The 23,677-nt window shown below is 37.0% G+C and overlaps 1 protein-coding gene across 1 annotated transcript; it reads left to right on the forward strand.

The window, feature by feature from the left end:
- Nucleotides 1-11,882: 11,882 nt before the first annotated feature.
- Nucleotides 11,883-22,037, forward strand: cyb5r4 (cytochrome b5 reductase 4). Its single transcript, XM_083558691.1, has 17 exons — nucleotides 11,883-12,053; nucleotides 13,562-13,680; nucleotides 13,879-14,032; nucleotides 15,888-15,988; nucleotides 16,186-16,270; nucleotides 17,038-17,073; nucleotides 17,238-17,304; nucleotides 17,549-17,606; nucleotides 17,769-17,862; nucleotides 18,689-18,721; nucleotides 18,993-19,115; nucleotides 19,236-19,376; nucleotides 19,498-19,647; nucleotides 19,791-19,941; nucleotides 20,494-20,580; nucleotides 20,739-20,900; nucleotides 21,117-22,037. Exons 1-17 carry the CDS (start codon nucleotides 11,999-12,001, stop codon nucleotides 21,169-21,171), a joined length of 1,671 nt encoding a protein of 556 aa, XP_083414817.1. The 5' UTR covers nucleotides 11,883-11,998; the 3' UTR covers nucleotides 21,172-22,037.
- Nucleotides 22,038-23,677: the final 1,640 nt, after the last annotated feature.

Consider the following 23,677-nt stretch of genomic DNA (forward strand, 5'->3'; position numbering starts at 1 on the left):
TGGAAACTTGTGTGCTGCAGAGCTGGAGAAATGCTAAACCACAATGACTGTTTTCATCTCTTCCCCAGACTGCTATCAGTTTGTACTTTTTAAACTCAATCACTGCTCAAGTCAGATGTATAATTTCAGAGCACTGATGTGTCTGATATTTTTTTTTATTGTTATTAACTACAGATCTGGTCTTTTTTTTTATTTTATAGATATCCATTAATTATCTACTTTAAAAAAGACAGCTCTAAACAAGTGTTGTCCTGGGGATTTATTTGGAGAATAGTTCTGGTTTGTGGTTTTTAACTCTATTTCCTCTTGGCCTGCAAACCAAGAGCTGCTCTGTTGTGTTGAAGACTGTGGAACTAAACCATCATTTTCTAATATGTCTTGAAAAAGTGTCAATTCTCTCAGTATTGAAAGTGAAAGACACTGTATATATCTAGTCATTAATATATCACTGATAGTGACTGAAGTCATAATTCATTTAACTATTTTGAAAATGTAAACATATTTGTTGAATTTACAGATGAGAATTCAACAAACCATTTTATACCATACTATAATTCTATAATACTATATTATTATAATATATTATAATATACTTCAGCTTAACATAATAACTATATAATAATACAGTAATTATATTATAATTTAATATAAAATAATTATTGAATTATAATATAATAAATTATAATACAGTGTATAAAACTATTAGAAATTTACAGTAATACTGACATTATTACTGTATGACAGTTTTCTTACATTATTACGTTGTTACTAATATATTATTTTGGTAATAATATTAATACTGTTGTGAGTTATTTTATTACTAGCTCATAGTTATTATGTATTTATATATTTACTAGTTTGTTTGTAGTAATTAATTTGTATTAGCAGGTTAAATATGTTCATTTACTAGTTGCAATACTCCAAATAAAACCCATTTGGAAATGACTTAAAGCATGATATTAAAAAATAGTTTCTTTTACACAATCAGCAGTGTGTAATGCTGAGATGCACTTTATTATATGTAATGATTTAATGAATGCTGGAGAAATTTACAGCTATGCATTGTTGTCCATATTTTTTTTTTTTATATATATGACATGTTTTAAATGCAATGCAACATGTCTTTCTCCTTCAACAAAAGCAGATTATTAGATTTTCCAAGCCTCCTCTTTTGATTATGTTTTTTTCTTATATTGTTGATACTTGAGCCAATTAGGTGTCTGCTTACATCATTAAGTTGCTTTGTTAAGAGTGCCAGTGTAAACACGGTGGCATGATCTGAATGAACAAATCTTATTTAAGACGCAAGAGAAGAAAATACATTTTCTACAATTATAATTAAACCATTTATTGTGTTTATTTGCAGATAAAATATGGAATGATAAATCTATACATAAAATATACTGTATGTGTATTATCATTATTATTATTATTATTATTGGAGCTTATTCATTTTATGAAACGAGTGTGTGTGTGTGTGTGTGTGTGTGCGTGTGTTTGTGGGCAGCACATAAGAGGGGGTGCCGGCTTTTCATGTCAGTCTACAAATTCTCACAGATATATTCCTTTCACACCACGATCTCTTGATTCTCTACTATTATGTCCTTTAACATTAATGGAAAAAAAAGCACACATTATGGCCATTGATGCCCTTCAAATGAATGCTTGTTTTCTGTGTTCTGGACCATCTGTCTGGCACCAGACACAGAGAGCCATGGCCATGGCCATCCTCCCTCCTACCTCCATCTATTCATGGGGCTTAACCAGGCGTGTGATGGGCCCAGAATACCAACTACTGGGCCTTCAGTGATCTTCACTGAGAGAGTGGAACCTGTGTGTCTCATCCCCACGTCCTACCCAAGGAGGGTAACCGAGACATGTTGCCACGGCGACTTGGGAGGTCAGAGGGCCCGCGTGAGAGGTGAAAGAGACACAAAGGGACGAGCAAGGGTCCATCTGGATGAGTGACCTGACATAATTAGATATTAATCCTTCACCAAAGTGTGTGTAGAGTTGGGTACTTGGGGGTACGGGTGGAGAGAGAGAGAGAATAAGAGATTGTCAGCGCTAAACGCTAAGCTGATTAGCCAGGCATGTGTTTGCTATTGGGCTGAAGTGAGCTTGGTGCAGTGAGGCATTGGACGAGTGTGTGTGTGTGTGTGTGGTGGTGGGGTGAGCAGTGTCTCTGGTATCATCTGTCTACTTGTTTCAATTGACATTTGTTAAAGGGGAGCCCTGAAGTGACGGATGAAGGAAAAGAAGGATGAAGAAGCGAAAGAAGGAATGACATTCTGAGATGCCATGGCGGACAGATGGTGGTATGTGGATGAGTGGGCCTAATGCCAACCTGGCACACAGATGTCCAACAAACACAATGTCCTTTAAGCAGGTACAAGTCTTAAGAATGGTGGCAGGGGTTGCCATCTGTGTCCTTAATTCTACTCACTAATGGTAGCGATGCCAGAAATTATCCCTCTATTACCTCCTGTCTCAATTGTCCACTCACTTATACTTTAGTTAGTTGTCCTTTTAAGGCATATTTAGCTATATAATTAGACTGAGAATAAAGATTATGATGGAGTTTATATGTCTTTCAGTGTGACATTAGTAATAAGTTTATTAATACCATGGCAACCAAGCCACTGTCTTGTGATGAACTGGTTTAAGGGTCTTGATCCAATTTGGTGACCCTTATGTTTGGGGAAGGATATTTGGAGGTCTTGTAAAGCTACTGGCAGCAACAGGTCAGAGGAACAGCATTAAAAAAATGTGTGTGTGTGTGTGTGTGTGTGTGTGTGTGTGTGTGTGTGTGTGTGTGTGTGTGTGTGTGTGTGTGTGTGTGTGTGTGTTAATAGTCGGTGTGCTTTTTGGTATCTCATGTAATGAAATGAGGTTTAATTTTCATAAGGAAAACAGCCACACGCGTCACTGCTGAACAATAGAGAGCCTGTTAAAGAGAGTAAAGGCGAGTTAAGCGCTCTCAGCTGTGCTTACAGTGTCAACCTGTTTACCTGCACGTTCACACTTGCAGCCTGGGAGCCTCTATTTATCTTCGGGGTGTGAAATTTCACTCCTACTCGTTACTATACATAAACCTTGTACTTATCAGGGACAGGGATTTTATTACTGTCTGTAGTAGGGGTGTGTTTTTTGTGAATGAGGCTGTTGGAGAAATGCACAGTGGCAGAGCAGCGAGTCTATTTGAGAGAAAACTGCAAGTTATTTAGGATGCTCATGCAAAGACAAAACAAACAGAAAGATGAATAGATGGTACTGTCACTTTGCAGAGTACAGCCCTGCTTCATTTGGGAGCTTTTTAATCGAAAATCTTCTAGAAATGTCATTTCATGCCTTAATTTTTTTAAGTTATAGACAATTCAAGGAATGATCACAATTACATCATTGAGTGCTGCAGGCTGTAGTACACTGCTGTTGTTTTTACTAAGCAGTCAGTGGAGGAGTTGGAGGAGGTGGTTATTTCATAGTAAGAGGGGTCTGCCAGCTGTACTCCTGCACTGCTCACATTAACACTCAGCTTGACTTCATGCCCAGCAGGCATAAATCACAGCTACACTGTGCTACTTCAACCAGTGCAACAGTTTTAGCTGTATTTTCTGAAACAAAGAATGTTAAGTATTTTAAATAATACTTTATCGCCACAGTAATGTGTGTAGAATACAGTAGAGGTGAAGACAAAAATCTTATGAGGAAAACCCCCTAGCCACCCACCCTCCACCCAAAATATGCCACATGCAAAGTAAAATTTGAAACAGTGTGTTCAACGGTTTTGTACATACAACCACTTCCAGCTGTGTGCATTTATTGCACTTAAATGCAAATGATTTACATTTCACCCAGAATGTCTGGGCAGACGACTGCACTGCGGTTTTAACTTGGTTTAGGAAAATCCTGTGTAAGTAATTTGGAGAGAACAGGCACCAAATGATTAATCTCATAATTAATTGAACAGAATGTACTCCTCTTCTGCTTTCTCTGCTGTTCTGTGGGAAAAAAAAGTAAAGGACAGTTGCTGTGTTTTTGTTGAACTAATTATAGTATTATTAGTAGTGTATAAATTAATTTCGTATTTATTAAAACCTGAACTAACTGTGTAGCTTAATGATGTTGATACATAAACTCTTAAATGGAAATCAATCTATTTTATTATATTCTTGCAAAAAACTTTATTTGTTATTTATTTATTATTTAGGTTATTTTAGATAAATGTATAGCCTCTACCATGCTATCTGTTTTTATGTTGATTTTTTGTTGTTGTTGTTGCTATTAAACTTGGATATATTTTAAACAAATGTGTCAATATGGTATTAAAAACTGTAAAAGTAAAATAATTAAGTAAAAAAATATTTTCTTTTATATTCTAAAAGAGTTCAACCATTTATATGTATTGTCTTATTCATTCTTAAAGCAATAACTTAAAATCGTAATATGCCTTCCATTTAATTATCATGGACAGTGTATTCTCTCTGATCACTATCTCAAAATATAAAAAAAAAAAATTGGTCTAATTTTTTTTATTTTTATAATTGGCCTTTCTGTTCTAGAATTGTCTGTTATAGTTATTTATTTGGCAAATTTCTCTGACTTATAGCCCGTCCGATGAACAACATATAAATTATAGAGTTTTGCATTGCACAAAATTTCAGGATTAATCCAGGTTTTCAATTTGCTCTGTCCATTTAAAAAATGCAATTATAGTAACTAGCGCTAGGCTTCTTCTTCATAATCAATCAACAAATCAAGACTTTCTCCTTTTTCATTTTGCCCCTTTATTGTTTATGCCCTGAAAGGCAACTCTCATTTCCAAAGTTCGGTTAATGAGGAAGAGTGTGTGGGAGAGATAATGACATTTGCTCGACTGATTATTATGCTCTGTACTCTTGATAAAGCCTGACAGCCAGCCTGCACGCTCCACGCTGAACAACTGAGTTCACCGAAGTCATCTAATTACCACAAGATTTGAATATTTAAGGTGGGCCATTCTGTTTAACCCATGACAATGTAGACTATTTACTGTCAATATGAAAACCCACACACATATACATTTTCTTTTGATATGACACATTATCTATTACAGCTCACATTCAGATTTCAATGACCGATAAAAACCATTCAAACTTAACATGATCACTGATTTATTTCGTTTCTGCTAATTAAAAGTAAAGTGCCTCCATGTGTTTTTGTAGGATTTATAAAAAAAAACATATGGTGTTTAAGTTCAAAGAAAGTTCCAGTAAATAAAAACACATTATGCCAACATTTTCCAAGGCTGATGGAGCAGCTTTTCATCTTCCTCAGGGGCCAGTGTCAATCTGTTGTTTCAGAACATGTGCCTTAACCCTTGCGGTTCTCCCACACACAGCAGAATCAAAGTTAGTTCAAAATGAGGCGAGGCCTCTATTCATCTCTCATAACTACTACCAGAGCAGATACACACCAGGACCTGGTGCAGAGATATTAGAAAATTAACCAGTTGATGTTACTAGTAGCATAACCATTATTTGTATGTGATGACTAAAAATAGCAGTAGTATGCAGTTTATTAGCTGTCAGTGTGAACTGACATGCTTGATATACAGTGAGGAAAATAAGTATTTGAACACCCTGCTATTTTGCAAGTTCTCCCACTTAGAAATCATGGAGGGGTCTGAAATTGTCATCGTAGGTGCATGTCCACTGTGAGAGCCATAATCTCAAAAAAAAAATCCAGAAATCACAATGTATGATTTTTTTAACTATTTATTTGTATGATACAGCTGCAAATAAGTATTTGAACACCTGAGAAAGTCAATGTTAATATTTGGTACAGTATCCTTTGTTTGCAATTACAGAGGTCAAATGTTTCCTGTAGTTTTTCACCAGGTTTGCACACACTGCAGGAGGGATTTTGGCCCACTCCTCCACACAGATCTTCTCTAGATCAGTCAGGTTTCTGGCCTGTCGCTGAGAAACACGGAATTTGAGCTCCCTCCATAGATTCTCTATTGGGTTTAGGTCTGGAGACTGGCTAGGCCACGCCAGAACCTTGATATGCTTCTTACAGAGCCACTCCTTGGTTATCCTGGCTGTGTGCTTCGGGTCATTGTCATGTTGGAAGACCCAGCCTCGACCCATCTTCAATGCTCTAACTGAGGGAAGGAGGTTGTTCCCCAAAATCTCGCTATACATGGCCCCGGTCATCCTCTCCTTAATACAGTGCAGTCGCCCTGTCCAATGTGCAGAAAAACACCCCCAAAGCATGATGCTACCACCCCCATGCTTCACAGTAGGGATGGTGTTCTTGGGATGGTACTCATCATTCTTCTTCCTCCAAACACGTTTAGTGGAATTATGACCCAAAAGTTCTATTTTGGTCTCATCTGACCACATGACTTTCTCCCATGACTCCTCTGGATCATCCAAATGGTCATTGGCAAACTTAAGACGTGCCTAGACATGTGCTGGTTTAAGCAGGGGAACCTTCCGTGCCATGCATGATTTCAAACCATGACGTCTGAGTGTATTACCAACAGTAACCTTGAAAACGGTGGTCCCAGCTCTTTTCAGGTCATTGACCAGCTCCTCCCATGTAGTTCTGGGCTGATTTCTCACCTTCCTTAGGATCATTGAGGCCCCACGAGGTGAGATCTTGCATGTAGCCCCAGTCCGAGGGAGATTGACAGTCATGTTTAGCTTCTTCCATTTTCTAATGATTGCTCCAACAGTGGACCTTTTTTCACCAAGCTGCTTGGCAATTTCCCCGTAGCCCTTTCCAGCCTTGTGGAGGTGTACAATTTTGTCTCTAGTGTCTTTGGACAGCTCTTTGGTCTTGGCCATGTTAGTAGTTGGATTCTTATTGATTGTATGGGGTGGACAGGTGTCTTTATGCAGCTAACAACCTCAAACAGGTGCAACTAATTTAGGATAATAAATGTAGTGGAGGTGGACATTTTAAAGGCAGACTAACAGGTCTTTGAGGGTCAGAATTCTAGCTGATAGACAGGTGTTCAAATACTTATTTGCAGCTGTATCATACAAATAAATAGTTTAAAAATAATATATTGTGATTTCTGGATTTTTTTTTTTAGATTATGTCTCTCACAGTGGACATGCACCTACGATGACAATTTCAGACTCCTCCATGATTTCTAAGTGGGAGAACTTGCAAAATAGCAGGGTGTTCAAATACTTATTTTCCTCACTGTATATTTAATTTCATTTTCTCCCGCTTATCCGTAATTCGGGTCGCGGGGGCAGCAGTCTAAGCAGGCATACCCCGCCTTCGACTGCTGCCCAATCCTCACAGCACCGTCCCTTACGGTCCCTCCTGCAGGTGGTGAGCCCACGGGAAGGAGGCCCCACGTCACTCCAACGTCACGGACCTCGATATTTCCCTCGTAAGGGACCCCCGGAGCATAGAGAGTTAAGGGCCTTGCTCACGGGCCCAATAGTGGCAGCCTGGCGATACCGGGGCTCAAACCCCAGACCTTAACCGCTGGAGCCACCACTCCCCCAAATAGTGGCTTGATATATATATATATATATATATATATATATATATACATACACACACACACACACACATATATATATCTGTGTGTGTGTGTGTGTGTGTGTGTGTGTGTGTGTGTGTGTGTGTGTGTGTGTGTGTGTGTGTGTGTGTGTGTGTGTGTGTGTGTGTGTGAATGCATTGTAAAAGTACATTCATTTTGCATGTCAATCAGGTAAATTCAGTAATTTTTTTTTTTTTTGCTGGAACATCAGACAAAGTTATTCAATGAAATAATTGCATGTTCTTTTTGTAAATTTTTCTGTAATTTTAATTCTCTGCAATTACATTTTTTATCTTCCTCTGCTCCGCCAAACACACACATACACACACACACACAAGAAAGAAAATTAGTTGCATCAGAAAGCAGATCAGCCGATGGTAGTCAAAAGAAGAAGCTTAAAGCTGTGAGTGACAGCTCTCATCTCTAGATAGCGAGTAGTCTGGACTCGGGTTTACAGGGGATTATAATGAAACATAACTGTTTATTCAACCTCTCTAGCCACACAACACACTCAAATCGCCGGTTATGTTAAAGTCTGTGTCTGTGTGTGTGTGTGCATGTATATCTGTCACAACTTTTAAAGCAGCGCAGCACTGGTTCTAAATGTACAAACATGCTGGAGTTGTTTTGAAAAGTTTAGGGAATCTTGTGCAATGATGTGGGTTTTGTGATATTATACAGATTAGAATTTATATTGTATGACAGGCAGTGTTAAATGGGTCATAAACATTTATAGTACATGGCATGAAACGTTGTAAAAGCAGCATTCTGATCCTAATTCTGGAAAAAAAGAGAGATTTATTTGACGTTAGTGTACATTCTTAACACAGTAATATGTTTTTTGCTGTTTCGCTTCAATTCATTTAGCCTGGGCTATGCAGCTGCAGTGTGCTTCAATACATAATTTGTTGAGTTATATTATGGGATTTGGTCTTGTCTTCTGGGGGCCAACTATGGCTATGAATCTGGATGTAGGAGATCCCACTGCTTTAATTTTACTATGGCTCAAGAGTTTCTTTGTAATTAACACACATTCCATTCATGCAGAACTCTCTTTGGAAGAATACAACATTCCAACACATCAGTCTCCACTTTTGTACACATCTATCATCAGTATGAGTGTGGTGAGTGTCAGAGCAAGACAATTTGACCGTGAGAAAACATTTACTGTTATATATCGATTGCATTTAAAAATCATTTTCCTAGCCAGGAGCAGACAGCATAAACAAATCAAAGCTAGAATTAAAGGTGGATAGTAAGAGCTGTGGGACAGCATCATGGGCTGTGTCATCGATCTATTTTTTTCTCCTCTCTGAACCTTAGGTCACAAGTCAGACATGATTTATTGAGTTCTGACCTACTCATCTGCAAGGTCTGCTATTCTCTTTCGGACTAAAGCCATTCGTTTCAAAGGACTTTTGCAGTCTTGGCAGCAACACCGACTTGGTCTGTGGTCACTCAGGATGAGGCAAGAGGTCAAAGGAGAGACCGATAAAACATGGGCTGTTGATGTGAGATGCCGGAAAAAATACATAAACTGAAAAAAATACAAGAAATTCATCTCTGTGAGTTAATAGCTCATTATGAGTGGGAAGTTGTGAAGACTGATTGTTAGCTATGATATCATATTTAAAGAGAATTTAAGCATATACATTTACATTCTTTGATTATTATGGAACTAAAACAATTTACTATAATTTGCTCAATATAAGATACAAAAAATATATTTTTATCTTAAAATCTTGTTGCATATTTTCTAAGGAACACATTATCTTAGACTGTAAGTAAACGGTGTTCTTTATAATCACTTCACATGTGCAATAATGAAATACCTGGCTCAAACAAATGCCCCTTATGGCCTTCTATTTTTGTGGACCTTCCCAGGTCAGACAATATAAATGTGTTAGGAACATCATTGTCTGGCAAAGTTATGAAAATAAAATATGCAATATTTTTCAACAACATTTAGACACAAAGTACTGAAAGTCAGCCGGCCCCTTTATCAATTCAATGTGCTCTGTATTGTTGCTATGGTGATCTAGTCCATGCTTACCACATGGTGGGCTGAACGCACGTGAAAGATTAGGTAAACCTTCCATTTAATTGTCTCTGATTTGGTTAGAGGAAAGCTCTTTGTGGATGTTACCAAATGATCAAGAGAGAAAGAATTAAAACAATGTTCTAATTTAAATTCAATCTGAATGAAAATAAAAGGAGAGCAGCTCAAGCACTTTAATATAGTTATCATTAAATCTGGGTTATAATTTATTTATGGAGAAAATAAAGGGTTTGCAAATAAGTGCTTAGCTGACAAACGCTTAAAGGATATACTCTGAAATGACTTTAAATGAGCAATAGTGGAAATAAACACCTGGCAAATTCTCAGACTTTTTGGAGTAAAAAAAGGGACAAGTGAAAACTTTTTTTTGTTTGTTTTTTTTTGTTTTTTGCATGGATGTGCTTGTGTGTAGTCTTGTTGCCCTCCTGGCCCTCTTGGGCTGGAAAACCAAGGGACAGTGATGTTTATGGAAAAAAAAAAAGAACTCTGAGCTGTCCAGCACCATGCTAAATGAGACGCGTGACTCATCAGATGAAACAGGGGATTAGGTGGTAATGATCTGGCAAATGGTTTTGAAATTGTAATTATCTACCCTGTGCTGTTGTGCTTAGACTTAGTGTGTGGGTGGGGGGCATATGTGTATGTGTGTGTGTGTGTGTGTGTGTGTGTGTGTGTGTGTGTGTGTGTGTGTGTGTGTGAGAGAGAGAATGAGAGAGAGAGAGAACGATGATGAAGGTTAAAATGTAAATGATTTTATCCAACTAAGTGCTTCTTTTAAAAAAAAAAAGAAAGTTCCCTGCTATGGAGTGGTGTTATCAGTATTGTACCGATGAATATAGCAGGCGTCGTCACTGAGCCATTGATCTTCACTAAGTGTAGACAAAGAGGATGCTGAGCAAAGATTGCTCTCGCTCTGCTCTCTCTAGCGTAAACACTTGACCTGACCAATCACTATGTTACCTGTGCTACTCCCCTCAGCAGTGCTTGAGCACTTTAGAATGTGCTAAAGGAGAGCCTCAGAAAGCCCTCTAAAGCCTCCCAGGTGTATTATATTTCAAATATGGCACAACACTGTGAAGTAATGCATATTCATTATCTCACTGGCCATTTTATCCATGTCCGGGGCCCAGAAACCCACTATAAAGCACGTACAAAGAACAGTCAGGTTCTTATCTTTAAAAGGCTGTTACTTTTTGTGAAGAACTTATCTGAGCTCTTATATGAGCCCCCCATTTTTTTCTTTTAAATCGTATTTTACAAGTTTGCCTCCTACTTCCTCCCATCTTCGATGTTATGTCATGTTTAAGTCAGTGGTGCACCAAAACCTAGAAATCCCTCTTCAAAACAATTGCACAAATCTCACATTCTTAGGAGCAATGATTCCCAAAATGAGTTGGGTAAGAAGAGGATTTAAAAATCAACTCATGCATGAAATGAAGTGTTGCTTTATTTTAATGGTTGACTGCCATCTCATGCATAGTGTTAAACTGCTCATAGGCTGGAAACTGGAGGACTACTGCCATCTTGTGGACAGCTGTAAACTGACTTTACACTGGTTGTGTCAATACCCAGTGTCCAGGAAAATAATCATATACATTATATATACACTATATGAACTATAAGATTTATTTTATGTGTTTTTTGTACATCCCATTCCACATTTAGTTCCTATTTGGTGTTATAATAATTTAAATTTCAATGGCATTAGTAAAGTCAGGTACTTATGTAGGGTGAGGAAGTCTTTATTTCCTCGCAATATTAAACAGGCCAAATTTCTCCCTATATGAAAATGTGGGTATATATATCCACGTTTAATATATCAGTAAATATATTTATTAAAAATGATCAATTTTGCTTAGTGTGCAGTTATTTCCTTCAGTCTTTATAGAACAGTGGTCATAAGTCTTACAATGCTGAGAATTGATTACAAGATTATAGTGAAACAATTAAATATTAATGTATTTCTTATGTAAATGGATATGTAAGTTCAACTATTACACTTGAATTGCAAATGCATCAATAGAATTATAACAATTTCACTAATGACTTTTACATTGACGTTTCTCTTAATGGCTTTTACCCAGATCTTATTGGTGATACTAAGCAGATTAAGTCATGAAGAAAAGCTCTGTACCAGGATCTACAAATGTCCCCTCTACACTCTTATGAAAGTACCGTTCCCATGCCACACTGGGTGACTTTTAATTAAAATGTGACTCTGCAACTAGAACGATAATTAACCTCACACAGATAATCTTCTTGATACTAACAAAAAGACAGAGTTTGGGTAAAATTTTAAATTCCTGACCAATGAGAAACATTCTAATGAATCCGGGCCTACACGAAAATTGATGGAATAATAAAAGGAGAAGAGGAGAAAGTGGGAAAAAATGAAGATGGAGGACAAGAGATGTTTTCCATGTTTGCTTTCATCTTTGATTGAAGGTCAGGTTGGATTCTTTCTTATTTAAATTCTGATTATCAAATGAAAATGGCATTATGGGCACAGTAGCATCAATTATATCATTTTAAATAAAAACTTGGATCAGAATGTTTCCAGGTGGGAAAGTACAGGAACCTACAGGAATAAAGAACATTTATTAATGCAATTGAATGCTCATTGTTTCTCTACAGAAAAAACATGAATAATGATATTAAAAGTATCAAAAGATTTCAAAGATTTTTTGTATTTCATTTGTCAGTGGATTTACTGCCATTCCACTAATTAACTTATATACAGTGGAACGACATGTTTAATGGTTGGAATTAAACACCATTACTGTTTTGCTTGGGTCTTATACATTAATGTGTTTTTCCAGGCCAGAGGTAAAAAAATATTACAGGAAAATGATGCACATTATTTCTAGGTGCTGCCTAGTAATCAAGTTCCTACTGATATATATATATATATATATATATATATATATATATATATATATATATATATATATATATATATATATATATATATATATATATATTACTGTTGAATCTATATTTATTGTACTGAATGAATGTAATGCATTTCTATATTTGTATAGTCGCATGGAATTTCAAGTATATTACATGTTACATGGGACATTTATTACATAAATGGGACTTCAATAAAATCTATACTGCATTTAAATGCAAAAGAAATCAATTTACTAAAATAGGACAAGTTTCAAATAACAACTAAAGAAAGCATAGATAACAGAGACAGTCTTTAAAAATATACTGTAGATATGCTGGGGATATAAGGAATGGGGAAATGTACACGACGTTTATAAAAGCGTCATAATTTGTATTTATGTCTCAGATACAAAGTGTGCTATAATTCCTCCCAATATAGTTTTAGGCTAAAAGAATCCTAAGTCTGCAGCCTAGTGAACCCGTATTGATTTATATATTGATAAAGACTACAAAGCACTATTGTATGGATAAGAGCGTCTGCTAAATGTCAAAAATATTTACATTTTGTTTAAAGTTGTTCTGAATATTAAGTAAATATTCTTTATAAGTAATTCCAGTGAGGCAAAATATAGTGTTATTGTGGTTTTACGCTAGGGGGCGCTTGTGCGTGTGATGTCGTCATATCTCTGCGACGTTTATTTGGGAACAGCAATATAGTGACGCCAGATTCTTGCGCCCTAGGTCGGTGTAGCTTAGCCTGGTGCTAACGTTATTAAATTAGACACAACTCAGTCTCAACAAAAAAATAATAATGTTGTTTACAAAATACATATGTGTGTGTGAGTTTTTTCTGTAGCATTTTATTTGGATTAATAACACGTGGGCGGTCTGAGAGAACTGGAGAGTAGCTTTAACTGGTCAGAAAATGGTAGATAAACTATTAGAGAAATGTCCCAACTTGATCTGCTTTAGAGGAAGAAACATTTCACAGCCGTGACATTTCCGCTTGAGTAAGGTTTGTTGCTTGCTCAGACGTCCGATATCCCCTGCTGTAATTGCAGTGTTTCCCCGGAATCTGAGCTGGTTTAGAAGAGCAGAGATGCTGAACGTGCCCTCGCAGGCTTTCCCCGCAGTAAGCTCTCAGCAGCGGGTCTCTCCGGCCGGCCAGCCCCGGAACAAGGTCTGGATCTTCTCCTCTAATCAGTGTATTGTCTGTTTCATCAAATGTCATCTATGTGTAAATGTACACGATTTTTTTCCATGACGAATACTTGTTGATCCTGTAGTCAACCAACTTTGACCACTGCTTGAATTGATATCAATTTTAAATAGAATAGTTTTATAATAGAATTCACTATAAATGTATTTGTATGAGTAGGTGGCTCTGAAGCCAGGTCACAGTCTTATGGACTGGATCAGGGTCACCAAAAGTGGCCGTGATCTGACTGGACTGAAGGGAAGACTAATCGATGTAACAGAAGAGGAACTGAAGAAACACAACACAAGAAATGACTGCTGGACATGTATAAGGGGTGAGGCCTTCAACTCACTCAGGAAACAATCATGTGACTGGACTTCTTGTTAACAAAGATCTGTTTGGTTTGTTTGTGACACTACTTACCCTTAACTTTTTTTGTTGTTGTTGTTGTTGTTGGAGGATAAACAGCTTTTATCGGTTGGTTATGACACAACAGGTTTTTTTTTCTTCCTTTTTTTTTTTTTTTTAAGGGAGCTATATTTTGTAGAATTTATTCACTTTGATCACAGACATGAGTTTATTGTCTATTGAAAAGAGTTAAGGTCCAAAGTTTTCTACACTACTTCAAAATACTGCTATATATTTAAACATGTTAAATTATTTTTTACTAAATTCAGCATGACAACTGTCAGCTACCGTCTATTAAAAACAAAAAAAAAAAGATTTTAAGTTGTTCAAACATAAAGCTTACTTACTACTTTATTAAATGAACCAATAATTAAAATTTTCTTATTTAATTACTGATGTGCTATTGAGAGAAGAAGTGACCATCTGTAAGCAACAGTATGGTTTCATGCTGAGGAAGAGCACCACAGATGCCTTATTTGCTTTGAGGATGTTGATGGAGAAGTATAGAGAAGAACAGAAGGAGTTGCAGTGTGTATTTGTGTATTTAGAGAAAGCGTATGACAGAGTGCCAAGAGAGGAGTTGTGGTATTGTATGAGGAAGTCTGGTGTGTCAGAGAAGTATGTGAGGGTGGTGCAGGACATGTATGAGGACAGTGTGACAGCAGTGAAGTGTGCAGTAGGAACGACAGACTGGTTCAAGGTGAAGGTCAGGCTCTGAGCCCTTTCCTGTTTGCAGTGGTGATGGACAGGTTGACGGACGAGGTCAGAGAGGAGTCTCCCTGGATTATGATGTTTGCGGATGATATTGGTATTTGTGGTGAGAGTAGAGAGCAGGTTGAGAAGAGCCTGGAGAGCTGGAGATATGCGCTGGAGAGAAGGGGAATGAAAGTCAGTAGGAGAAAGACAGAGTAAATGTGTGTAAATGAGAGGGAGGACAGTGAAGTGGTGCGGTTGCAGGGAGAAGAGGTGGAGAAGGTGGAGGAGTTCAGGTACCTGGGGTCAACAGTGCAAAGTAATGGAGAGTGTGTTAGAGAAGTAAAGAAAAGAGTGCAGGCAGGGTGGAGTGGGTGGAGAAGAGTGGCAGGAGTGATTTGTGAGAGAAGAGTATCTGCAAGAATGAAAGGAAAAGTTTATAGGACTGTGGTGAGACCTGCAATGTTGTTTGGTTTAGAGACAGTGGCATTGAGTAAAAGACAGGAGGTGGAGCTGGAGGTAGCAGAGCTGAAGATGTTGAGGTTTTTGTTGGGAGAGATGAGGATTAGAAGGGATTAGAAATGAGTTTGTTACAGGGACAGCCTATGTAGGACATTTTGGTGACAAGGTGAGGGAGTCGAGATTGAGATGGTTTGAACATGTGCAGAGGAGGGACATGAATTATATTGGTAGAAGAATGCTGAGAATGGAGCCACCAGGAAGGAGGAAAAGAGGAAGGCCAATGAGGAGGTTAATGGATGTGGTGAGGGAAGACATGCAGGTAGTTGGTGTGAAAGAGGCAGATGTAGAGGACGGGGGGTATGGAGACGGATGATCCGCTGTGGCGACCCCTAATGGGAGCAGCCGAAAGAAGAAGAAGAAGAATTATTGATGTGTTATTGTTGTTATAAAATTGTCTGTGATAATGTATTACTAGCAGTAATTCAGAAATTCTAAATGACATTTTGTCTTTTAGCCGGTTCTTGCAGTGTTCAGTGTTTAGATGTGCTCCAAAGCAAAGCTGTGACCAGAATTCATCACCAAACATTTGTTGTAACAATAACAACTATGTGTTTCTTTTACTACAGGAATGGTGTATAATGTGAGTGCATACATGGATTTCCACCCTGGTGGGGAGGAGGAGCTGATGAAGGCAGCTGGTATTGATGGCACTGACCTGTTTGATCAAGTAAATATCAGAGTTGTTTTTCTATTTTATTTATTTTATCACAAACTATACATATTTCCCAACCTGGTTTTGTGTATTTTGCTGTGATATTTTCCATAAGCACTTTATGAAGTGTGTATTGTTGCAGTATTGCAGTATATTTGTCTAAATAAACTTTACATATAATGTTGACAGAGTGTGACTTATGTCATTGACAGGTCCACCGCTGGGTCAACTATGAGTCCATGTTGAAAGAGTGCTTGGTGGGCAGAATGGTGATAAAGGCGAGCACAGCCATAAAAGGCATGGGCCAAGTCCTTATAAAATGTTTATTTGCTAAATGATCATAATTGTACAACCAGGACTGTATGCACTATTCAAAAGTATGTGGACACCTGACTCCACAACCAAAATGTCTGTCTTTCCTGAACTTTTATTATAAAATCCAAAGTACAGAATTATATAACCGTTAGTATCTGTATGCTGTAGATTTACATTTTTTTTTCAACTAACCTGCTTCAGCATGGCAATGTCCCTGCACACAAAGCAAGGGTTATTACAATATTAAAAATGATCTGGCAGATCTTAGGTATCTGCATTGTGTTTTAACCTCAATGCTGCAATCTTTTTTTAGTTGGAATAGTGACTAAATTCCACACCTCCTTAACAGTGATAAAACCCAAAAAAGTCCACTAATGCTCTTGTGGCTGTATGAGAAAAAGCCCCACGGCCACACCCCAAAATCTAATGTAAAGCCTTTTGAGAAGAGTGGAATAAAAGGGGCTAAATCTGAATGCTCAAATAGAATAAAATGCTAAAAAAAGCACTTGTGTGTGATGATTAGATGTCCACTAACGTTGGGAATATACTAATTTTTGTATCTCAAATTTCTCCTACCCAGAAAGTTTGCTAAACCATGTTGAATTAACACAAGTTGACCTTAAAAGATGTTTCATTATAATTGATTATGATATTACTATAGACTCATTACTATAGCAAAGAGTGACACATGACATTTTGCTGCAATATGTGCAACAGTTGACCCGTATAATGTTGGTTTGCTTCCACAGTGCAGCCATCTAAACCTGAGAACACCTTTGTGGATGGTAGGAATGCAAACATGTATTTGAAGAATATCCAATCATTTTTAATTATTAGTTGTGCTGAATGGATAAATAAAGGTGTATGGCCTTCTAAAAAAGTGTGTAAAATGTCACTATATTATTAATTTACACTGATGAGTAACAAGTGCTGATTATCTACATTACAGGTTTTGCTCCTCCTACTACTTCGTTGTTAGGCTCAGCGGTTGCTACAACAAAAGACAACCGGCCTCGGTATGCATTAGTTACATTACTTAGTTTTATACAAGTGGATTTTTACTTCTATTTGCCTATACTTGCAAAATATATTATCTCTTGTACACACATGACTGTGCATGGCTTTGATTTCAGTGGTGTTTTTTGGTTTATTAAACACAAACAAGCTGTAGGTGGTTCATGAGTTAAACAAAAGAATTACCAGCTTGTTTCAGGAAAAAAAAACATTGTGAAAATGTATTTTCCTCCTGTCTTTTCATAGATATGACTGGTTCCAGACAGAGGACACTGTTAGTATTGTTATTTATACAAAGCGCAAGGTCAGTCTATTTTATGTCAGTTTATTATACAATGTCACGAAAGAGAGAGATTCAGATGTGTCCACTTAATTAACATGTTTTAACCTTGAAATTATGATCTTATGTTATTTCTCTTGATCCCTTTTGCTTTTCTCTCTCCTTTCCTCCTTCTTTATGTTTCAGATTCCGAAATCTGGCTGTTCAGTGGTGGACTGTCAGGGAAACGTTCTGCGGTTGGAGCTGCTTTTAGGACGCTGGTCGTACTTACTTCACTGGAGTGAGTTGTGTGATCTTGATTTCAATATGTACACAAAGCTTGCATCCATTCAGGTGATGTCTCATTGATGTCTCAACATTATGTTTATCTAAAATAAGTGTGTTGATGTTCTGTGCTCATTTGTTTGTTAGTGCTGTATTTTTTCTGTGACTGACATGTCAGGGTTACATTGTTGGGGCAGTTTAATAAAAGACAAAAATATATAAATGATCTCGAGCATAAGCATTGAGTCGTTTTTTTGCCGTTAGCTCCTAAAGACAAAAGACACCTTTTCCAGTGATATTTAATGAGTAATCTGACACAGAATTAGTGAGGACAGTGGACTGGACTCTCAGTGAGAGACTCAAAAGCAGCCAAATGATGTGGTTGCTTTGAGTTACAGCAAATATTTGGCAGGTTATCTAAGTGATGAGTTTAATAAATGTGACTAGTATAAGCATGAATGGTGAAGCTTTGGAATCGGATTTATTCGAGCCGAATGGACACGATTAGAAGACGAGCAAAGTGGACAGACTAAAGGACTAAAGTGTTGCTGCAGTGGTCTGTTAAAAAAAACAAAAATAAATTTTTTTTTTGTCCCTTGGTATATTGGTGGTTAATTGAAAAGTATTGTGCATAATAAAGTAAATGGGTCAACGAATGTGAAAAGAGTGACATTTAAATGAAAATATTTTTAATTTAAATAAAGTCAACACAATGTATTAAATGTCACTGAAGTTTATCTTTTGCTTATATACATTTTTATGTAAGTTGTTCAGGGTGGATTTCAGGACTGTTAAGACCTGTTTGTATTATATATTTATATACAATATTGAATGTTTTTAAGGTCTTTCTCATGAAGTAGAAGAAAATGTTGTAGGTAAGTAATTTGTTTTTACATTACTATGAGATGCAGGTGTTTGTGTTTGCCTCCATTGTTATTAGCATTAGTTAAAGGTATAGTATGGTCAATAATAACGGCTTCAAAGTCTCTCATTAGCATTGAGATTCTCTTGTTCACCACTAACCCCAGCTTCTGCTAAACATCCACAAACAAATGTATAGTCCTATGACAGTGCATATCCAAACTAACACCAGCACTTGAAGATAAAAGCTCGTGTCCTGACAGTTTCCTCTCTGTTGTCTTGCAGTTCAGACGGTGAGTTCAGTTGGGAAAGTTGAGGTGAATTTGCGCAAAGTGCTCAAAGCCAAGTGGGCACAAGTTGGTCAACCCTTGGAATCCCATGATTCATTTATTCAGAGTAAACATCTAGGTAAGTGAACCGCCTGTACTCTGTTCAACGTCTGAATGAAAAATCGAGGTCATTAATCAATAACTTTGGGTGCAGCGCAGTTAAATGAAAGCAGCTGTGAAATTTGTTTCGGGGGTTTAGGCCTCTTCTACAGAGACTGTGTATTGGTTTCAAAGAAAGAAGTTACACACGACACGCAGCTCTTCTGTTTCCGCTTACCTCCTGGAGCACACATGGACATCCCTGTGGGGAGACATGTCTACCTCAAAGCTTCCATTCAGGGTAATTCCTCTATTCCTTTCTCAATTCAAGTCTCTAGTCAAATAACTAATATACTCTTATGCATAAGCTCTCTGCATTACTCAGGTCTAAACTACTCATACAAGTGTTTTCTTATAAACAGGCAGTGAAGTTGTAAAGCCCTTCACACCAGTAGACCAAGAGCTCATGCCCCAGATTCACTCCAACAACACACACAGCTCTGAAATCTATCTGATGATTAAGGTGTATCCTGATGGAGTGCTCACACAGCATTTGGACAGCCTCGACCCTGGTGTGTCGTCTTGTCTTATTTCTGAAAGCTGTTCATTCATTTACTGTTGAGCGTCCACTCAAGATTTCTTTGTCCACTAATGTAAATGTACAGCTGTATGTGTTTATGATTGTTCATTCACCAGTAAATTGTTTTTCTGTCAGGAGCCACTGTGTCCATGAGCGGTCCAGAGGGTCCCTTTACACTCAGGTGTCTGCATGATATCACTCATTTGTACCTCTTAGCTGCTGGAACTGGTTTCACACCCATGGCTCGCCTCCTTTGCCTTGCCCTACAGGACATCCCCTCTGTCAGGTGACATGTTAAACACACGTGCATATGAAGGGTGTAGTTATCTAACAGTGCAGAATTTCAGAATCAAAACCAGAGCGGGTTTTATTGCCGCATGTGCTCTCACACATGGAATTTGTTTTGCTGACAGAAGCTAGGTACAATAAAAATTAAATATGGATTTTTGGAAATAACTGTTGCCTACACTATGATGGGTCAGTAGTTCAGTTACTCTGACTTTTTTTTTTTTATATGCTTCTTCTGCCTTCTTTGCCTTTTTTTTTTTTTTTGTCTTTGCAGTCGAATTTTTTCATCCATTTAAGTTCCATTCAGGTTGGCAATGTGTGGAATGATAAAACAAACTTTTTTTTTTTTAATCATTCTAACCTTTTTTAATATATATATAATGATGCAAACCACCTTGAAAAACACAGCATGCACGTGTCTCTCAAAAATAATAAAAGACTATGTGATTCCGAGGCTTTGAAAGGCACTAAATGGGTTTATTTTTTTCTGTTTATCTGGTTCAGAGCAAATAATCAATTTCCTGTGTCTAATAAAGTTTTACCCTCTCAGGAGGACTAAGCTGATGTTTTTCAATCATCAAGAGAGGGACATTCTGTGGTACTCTCAGCTGGAACAACTGTGTGCAGAAGAAGAGAGGTAAATGCTTTTCAATCCATTTACTCCTTTCTTAAAAATGAGTTACTTTTCAGCATGTTGTAATCACTGGCTATGCATAAGAACTTATAAGATGTGAATGCAACATTCATATTTAAAGTTGCTTCAGTGCAGAAGCACTTAATCTCAGCTTTTATCAGATTTCAGGTTGAGTACGTTCTCTCAGAGCCTGCAGGCTCGTGGACCGGTAAAAGAGGAAGAATAGATGCCACACTGCTGCAAGCATTCCTGGACAGACCAGGAGACTCCAAGTGCTTTGTGTGTGTGTGTGGGCCAACTGGTTTTACTGAGCTGACAGTGCAGTAAGAATTTTCCAGTCAATTCCTGTGCCTACACTTTCTTTTACTGACACATATATACACAGTGTCTGTAATCTTTAGTGTATCAGGTTTTTAAATCACATTTTATTCTGTTAAAATAGATATAAATTTAGAATTCAGCAGCTGGATATAACATATACCTGCTATAACATATAAACGTCAACATAATAACCTTTTTTGTGATGTTTCTTCTTGCAGGGTGCTCAAGCAACAAGGATTCAGTGAAAAGGAGATTCATGCTTTCAAGACTTGAGCCCTATGAACTACAGTACTAGAGATTTCTATGCATCACCGACTGCAAAAGTCCTTTAGTAACCCCCAGTGATTGACTTGAGGTTGTCATTCAGCAAATACAAATGCTCTTGTCTGACACGTATGATCATCTGGATATCCTATGCACTTTCCAGGGTCATCTATCATTCGGTTATGGGCCTTATTTAATTTCACATGTAAACTGTACGAAAGGATTTGCCAGGGTTGAGCAATTGTGGGACATAGCACTGCCATGAAGTTAAAAGTGTATTTATCAAATTCATTTTTTATGTTTTGTTTTATAGAATGGTCATTTTGTCTTTACATGATTTAGGCCAGCTAAAGCATGCTGCCAGGGGATGCTAACTGTTAATGCAAATGAGAACGTGAGCCACTTTCAATTGATAATTTCATCTGTATATATTTATTCCACATGCACAGTGAAGTGAAACTAAAGAGCTCATTTTGAAAACAGTGCCCTAGTTTAAATATTTATGGTTTTTTGTGTAGTTATCCAATAGTTTAATATTATTTATTATTTTTGTTTTAACACATTGTTGTAGAAGAAAAGGTGTAATTGTTAGCCCAGCTCTTAAGTGTGAAAGTGGTTTCAGAGATGCAGGGATTATACCACTATCAGTAGCAGCATTTTTTTTGTTTGTTACTTACAGGACTGACTCAGACTTGAGTCTTACTTGGGCCCCAGATTAGTCTCATGTCAAGTGACCCAGTAATATAAACATTTAATTACATTGATAGGAAAATCGATCTGATATAAATGGGTGCAAGGAATATGGGATTATAGATAAAATAAAATAAATAAATAAATATTAATGAAAATTTACAATAAAATTATACCAAAATGTTTTTGATATGATCTTTTTGTTAGTTAAGTTTTTACAATGAAAATTGCACACTTTCTAAACAGGAGTGCGAAACGCAGGGCAGGAGGAACACAAAACTCTTTCTAGACAACTGAATGTCTCAATTGATACACTGATCAGGCATAACATTATAACATTATGATAGGTGAAGTGAATAAAACGAATTATTAATAATTATTATTTTGTATGTGGGATATTTTAGGCAGCAAGTAAACATCTTGTCCTCAAAGTTGACGTGTTAGAAGCAGGAAAAATGGGCAAGTGTAAGGATTTGAGCAAGTTTGACAAGGGCCAAATTGTGACGTCTAGACGACTGGGTCAGAGCGTCTCCAAAACTGCAGCTCTTGTTGGATGTTTCCGGTCTGCAGTGGTCAGTATCTATCAAAAGTGGTGCAAGGAAGGAACAGTGGTGAACCGTGGTGGTGAAGGCTGGTCCAACAGACAACAGACAAGCTCCTGCAGCTCACATTGCTGAAGAAATAAATGCTGTTTTTTTTATTTAGTTATTATTATTATTATTATTATTATTATTATTAACCCTCACAGTCCAGGGAAAGGTTTTCATTCAGCTGTTTATTCAGTCACAATAGCATGAATAAGGCTGGGCATGGCAGGCTGGAGCACTGTCATTGTTCTAGTTCATTCTAAGGTTGTTTAGTAAGACAGAGGTCAGGTCATTTAAGGTCATTTGTCCACAGGGACATCGTCATGCTGGAGCTGGTTGTGGCATTTTATTTTCATTGAAGATCAACTGTAATTCTATAAAATATAAAGACATCTATACAACTGTGCTGCTTAACCTTTTTTCCAGAAGAACCACTGGTACGTTTGTGTAATAGTCAGGTGTCTAGATAATTTAAAATCTATCGTGTATCTTTACCAGCAACATTCCATTCTAAAAATATCAATTCACAATAACAAAAATAGAAAATATAAGAAACATAACATATTCTTGACATTTTATTTGAAATTCATAGCGCTTTATGATAACATCAGGGATGCGGGTTAAGGTTGTGACAACCATTATAATGTCCACTAGATGGCAGTGGTTGTTACAATTATTTAATAGGCGGGTTTTGACTATAGCTGAGGAAGACGGCAGGAGCCTGTGTTGCCAGATCAGCGACACGGCGAACTTTGAACTTCAGGTCGACTTCATCAGTCAGATGCAGTAGTTAGATTAGATGTATTATATATAATATGTTAAAGGTTATGTAAATAAAGATAACTAATTGAAGTGCAAAGAGAAAAACTATACCCCCATTACTACTAAATGGACTGAATTTTTGGGGTTAGGATAAAAATGTTCTACAAGAAAATTTTATATATTATAATAATGAAATTGCTCCTGTACATCTACAGTGTGGATGTATTTTATAGCCTTATATATATATATATATATATATATATATATATATATATATATATATATATATATATATATATATATATATATATATATATATATATATGCACCTACATTTACAGAATTTTAGGTCCATATTATGATTGTTACACCATTTGTAGCTTCACTGTGCAAGCTTTATTGCTGTATTGCTTAATTCTCTTTATTTGGAGGCCTCACTGTGCAGGATGTTCAGCATCAACAGCCGAAAGATCCCT

This window comes from Silurus aristotelis (assembly GCF_946808225.1).
Source record: "Silurus aristotelis genome assembly, chromosome: 1".
In the NCBI taxonomy this organism is placed as follows: domain Eukaryota; kingdom Metazoa; phylum Chordata; class Actinopteri; order Siluriformes; family Siluridae; genus Silurus; species Silurus aristotelis.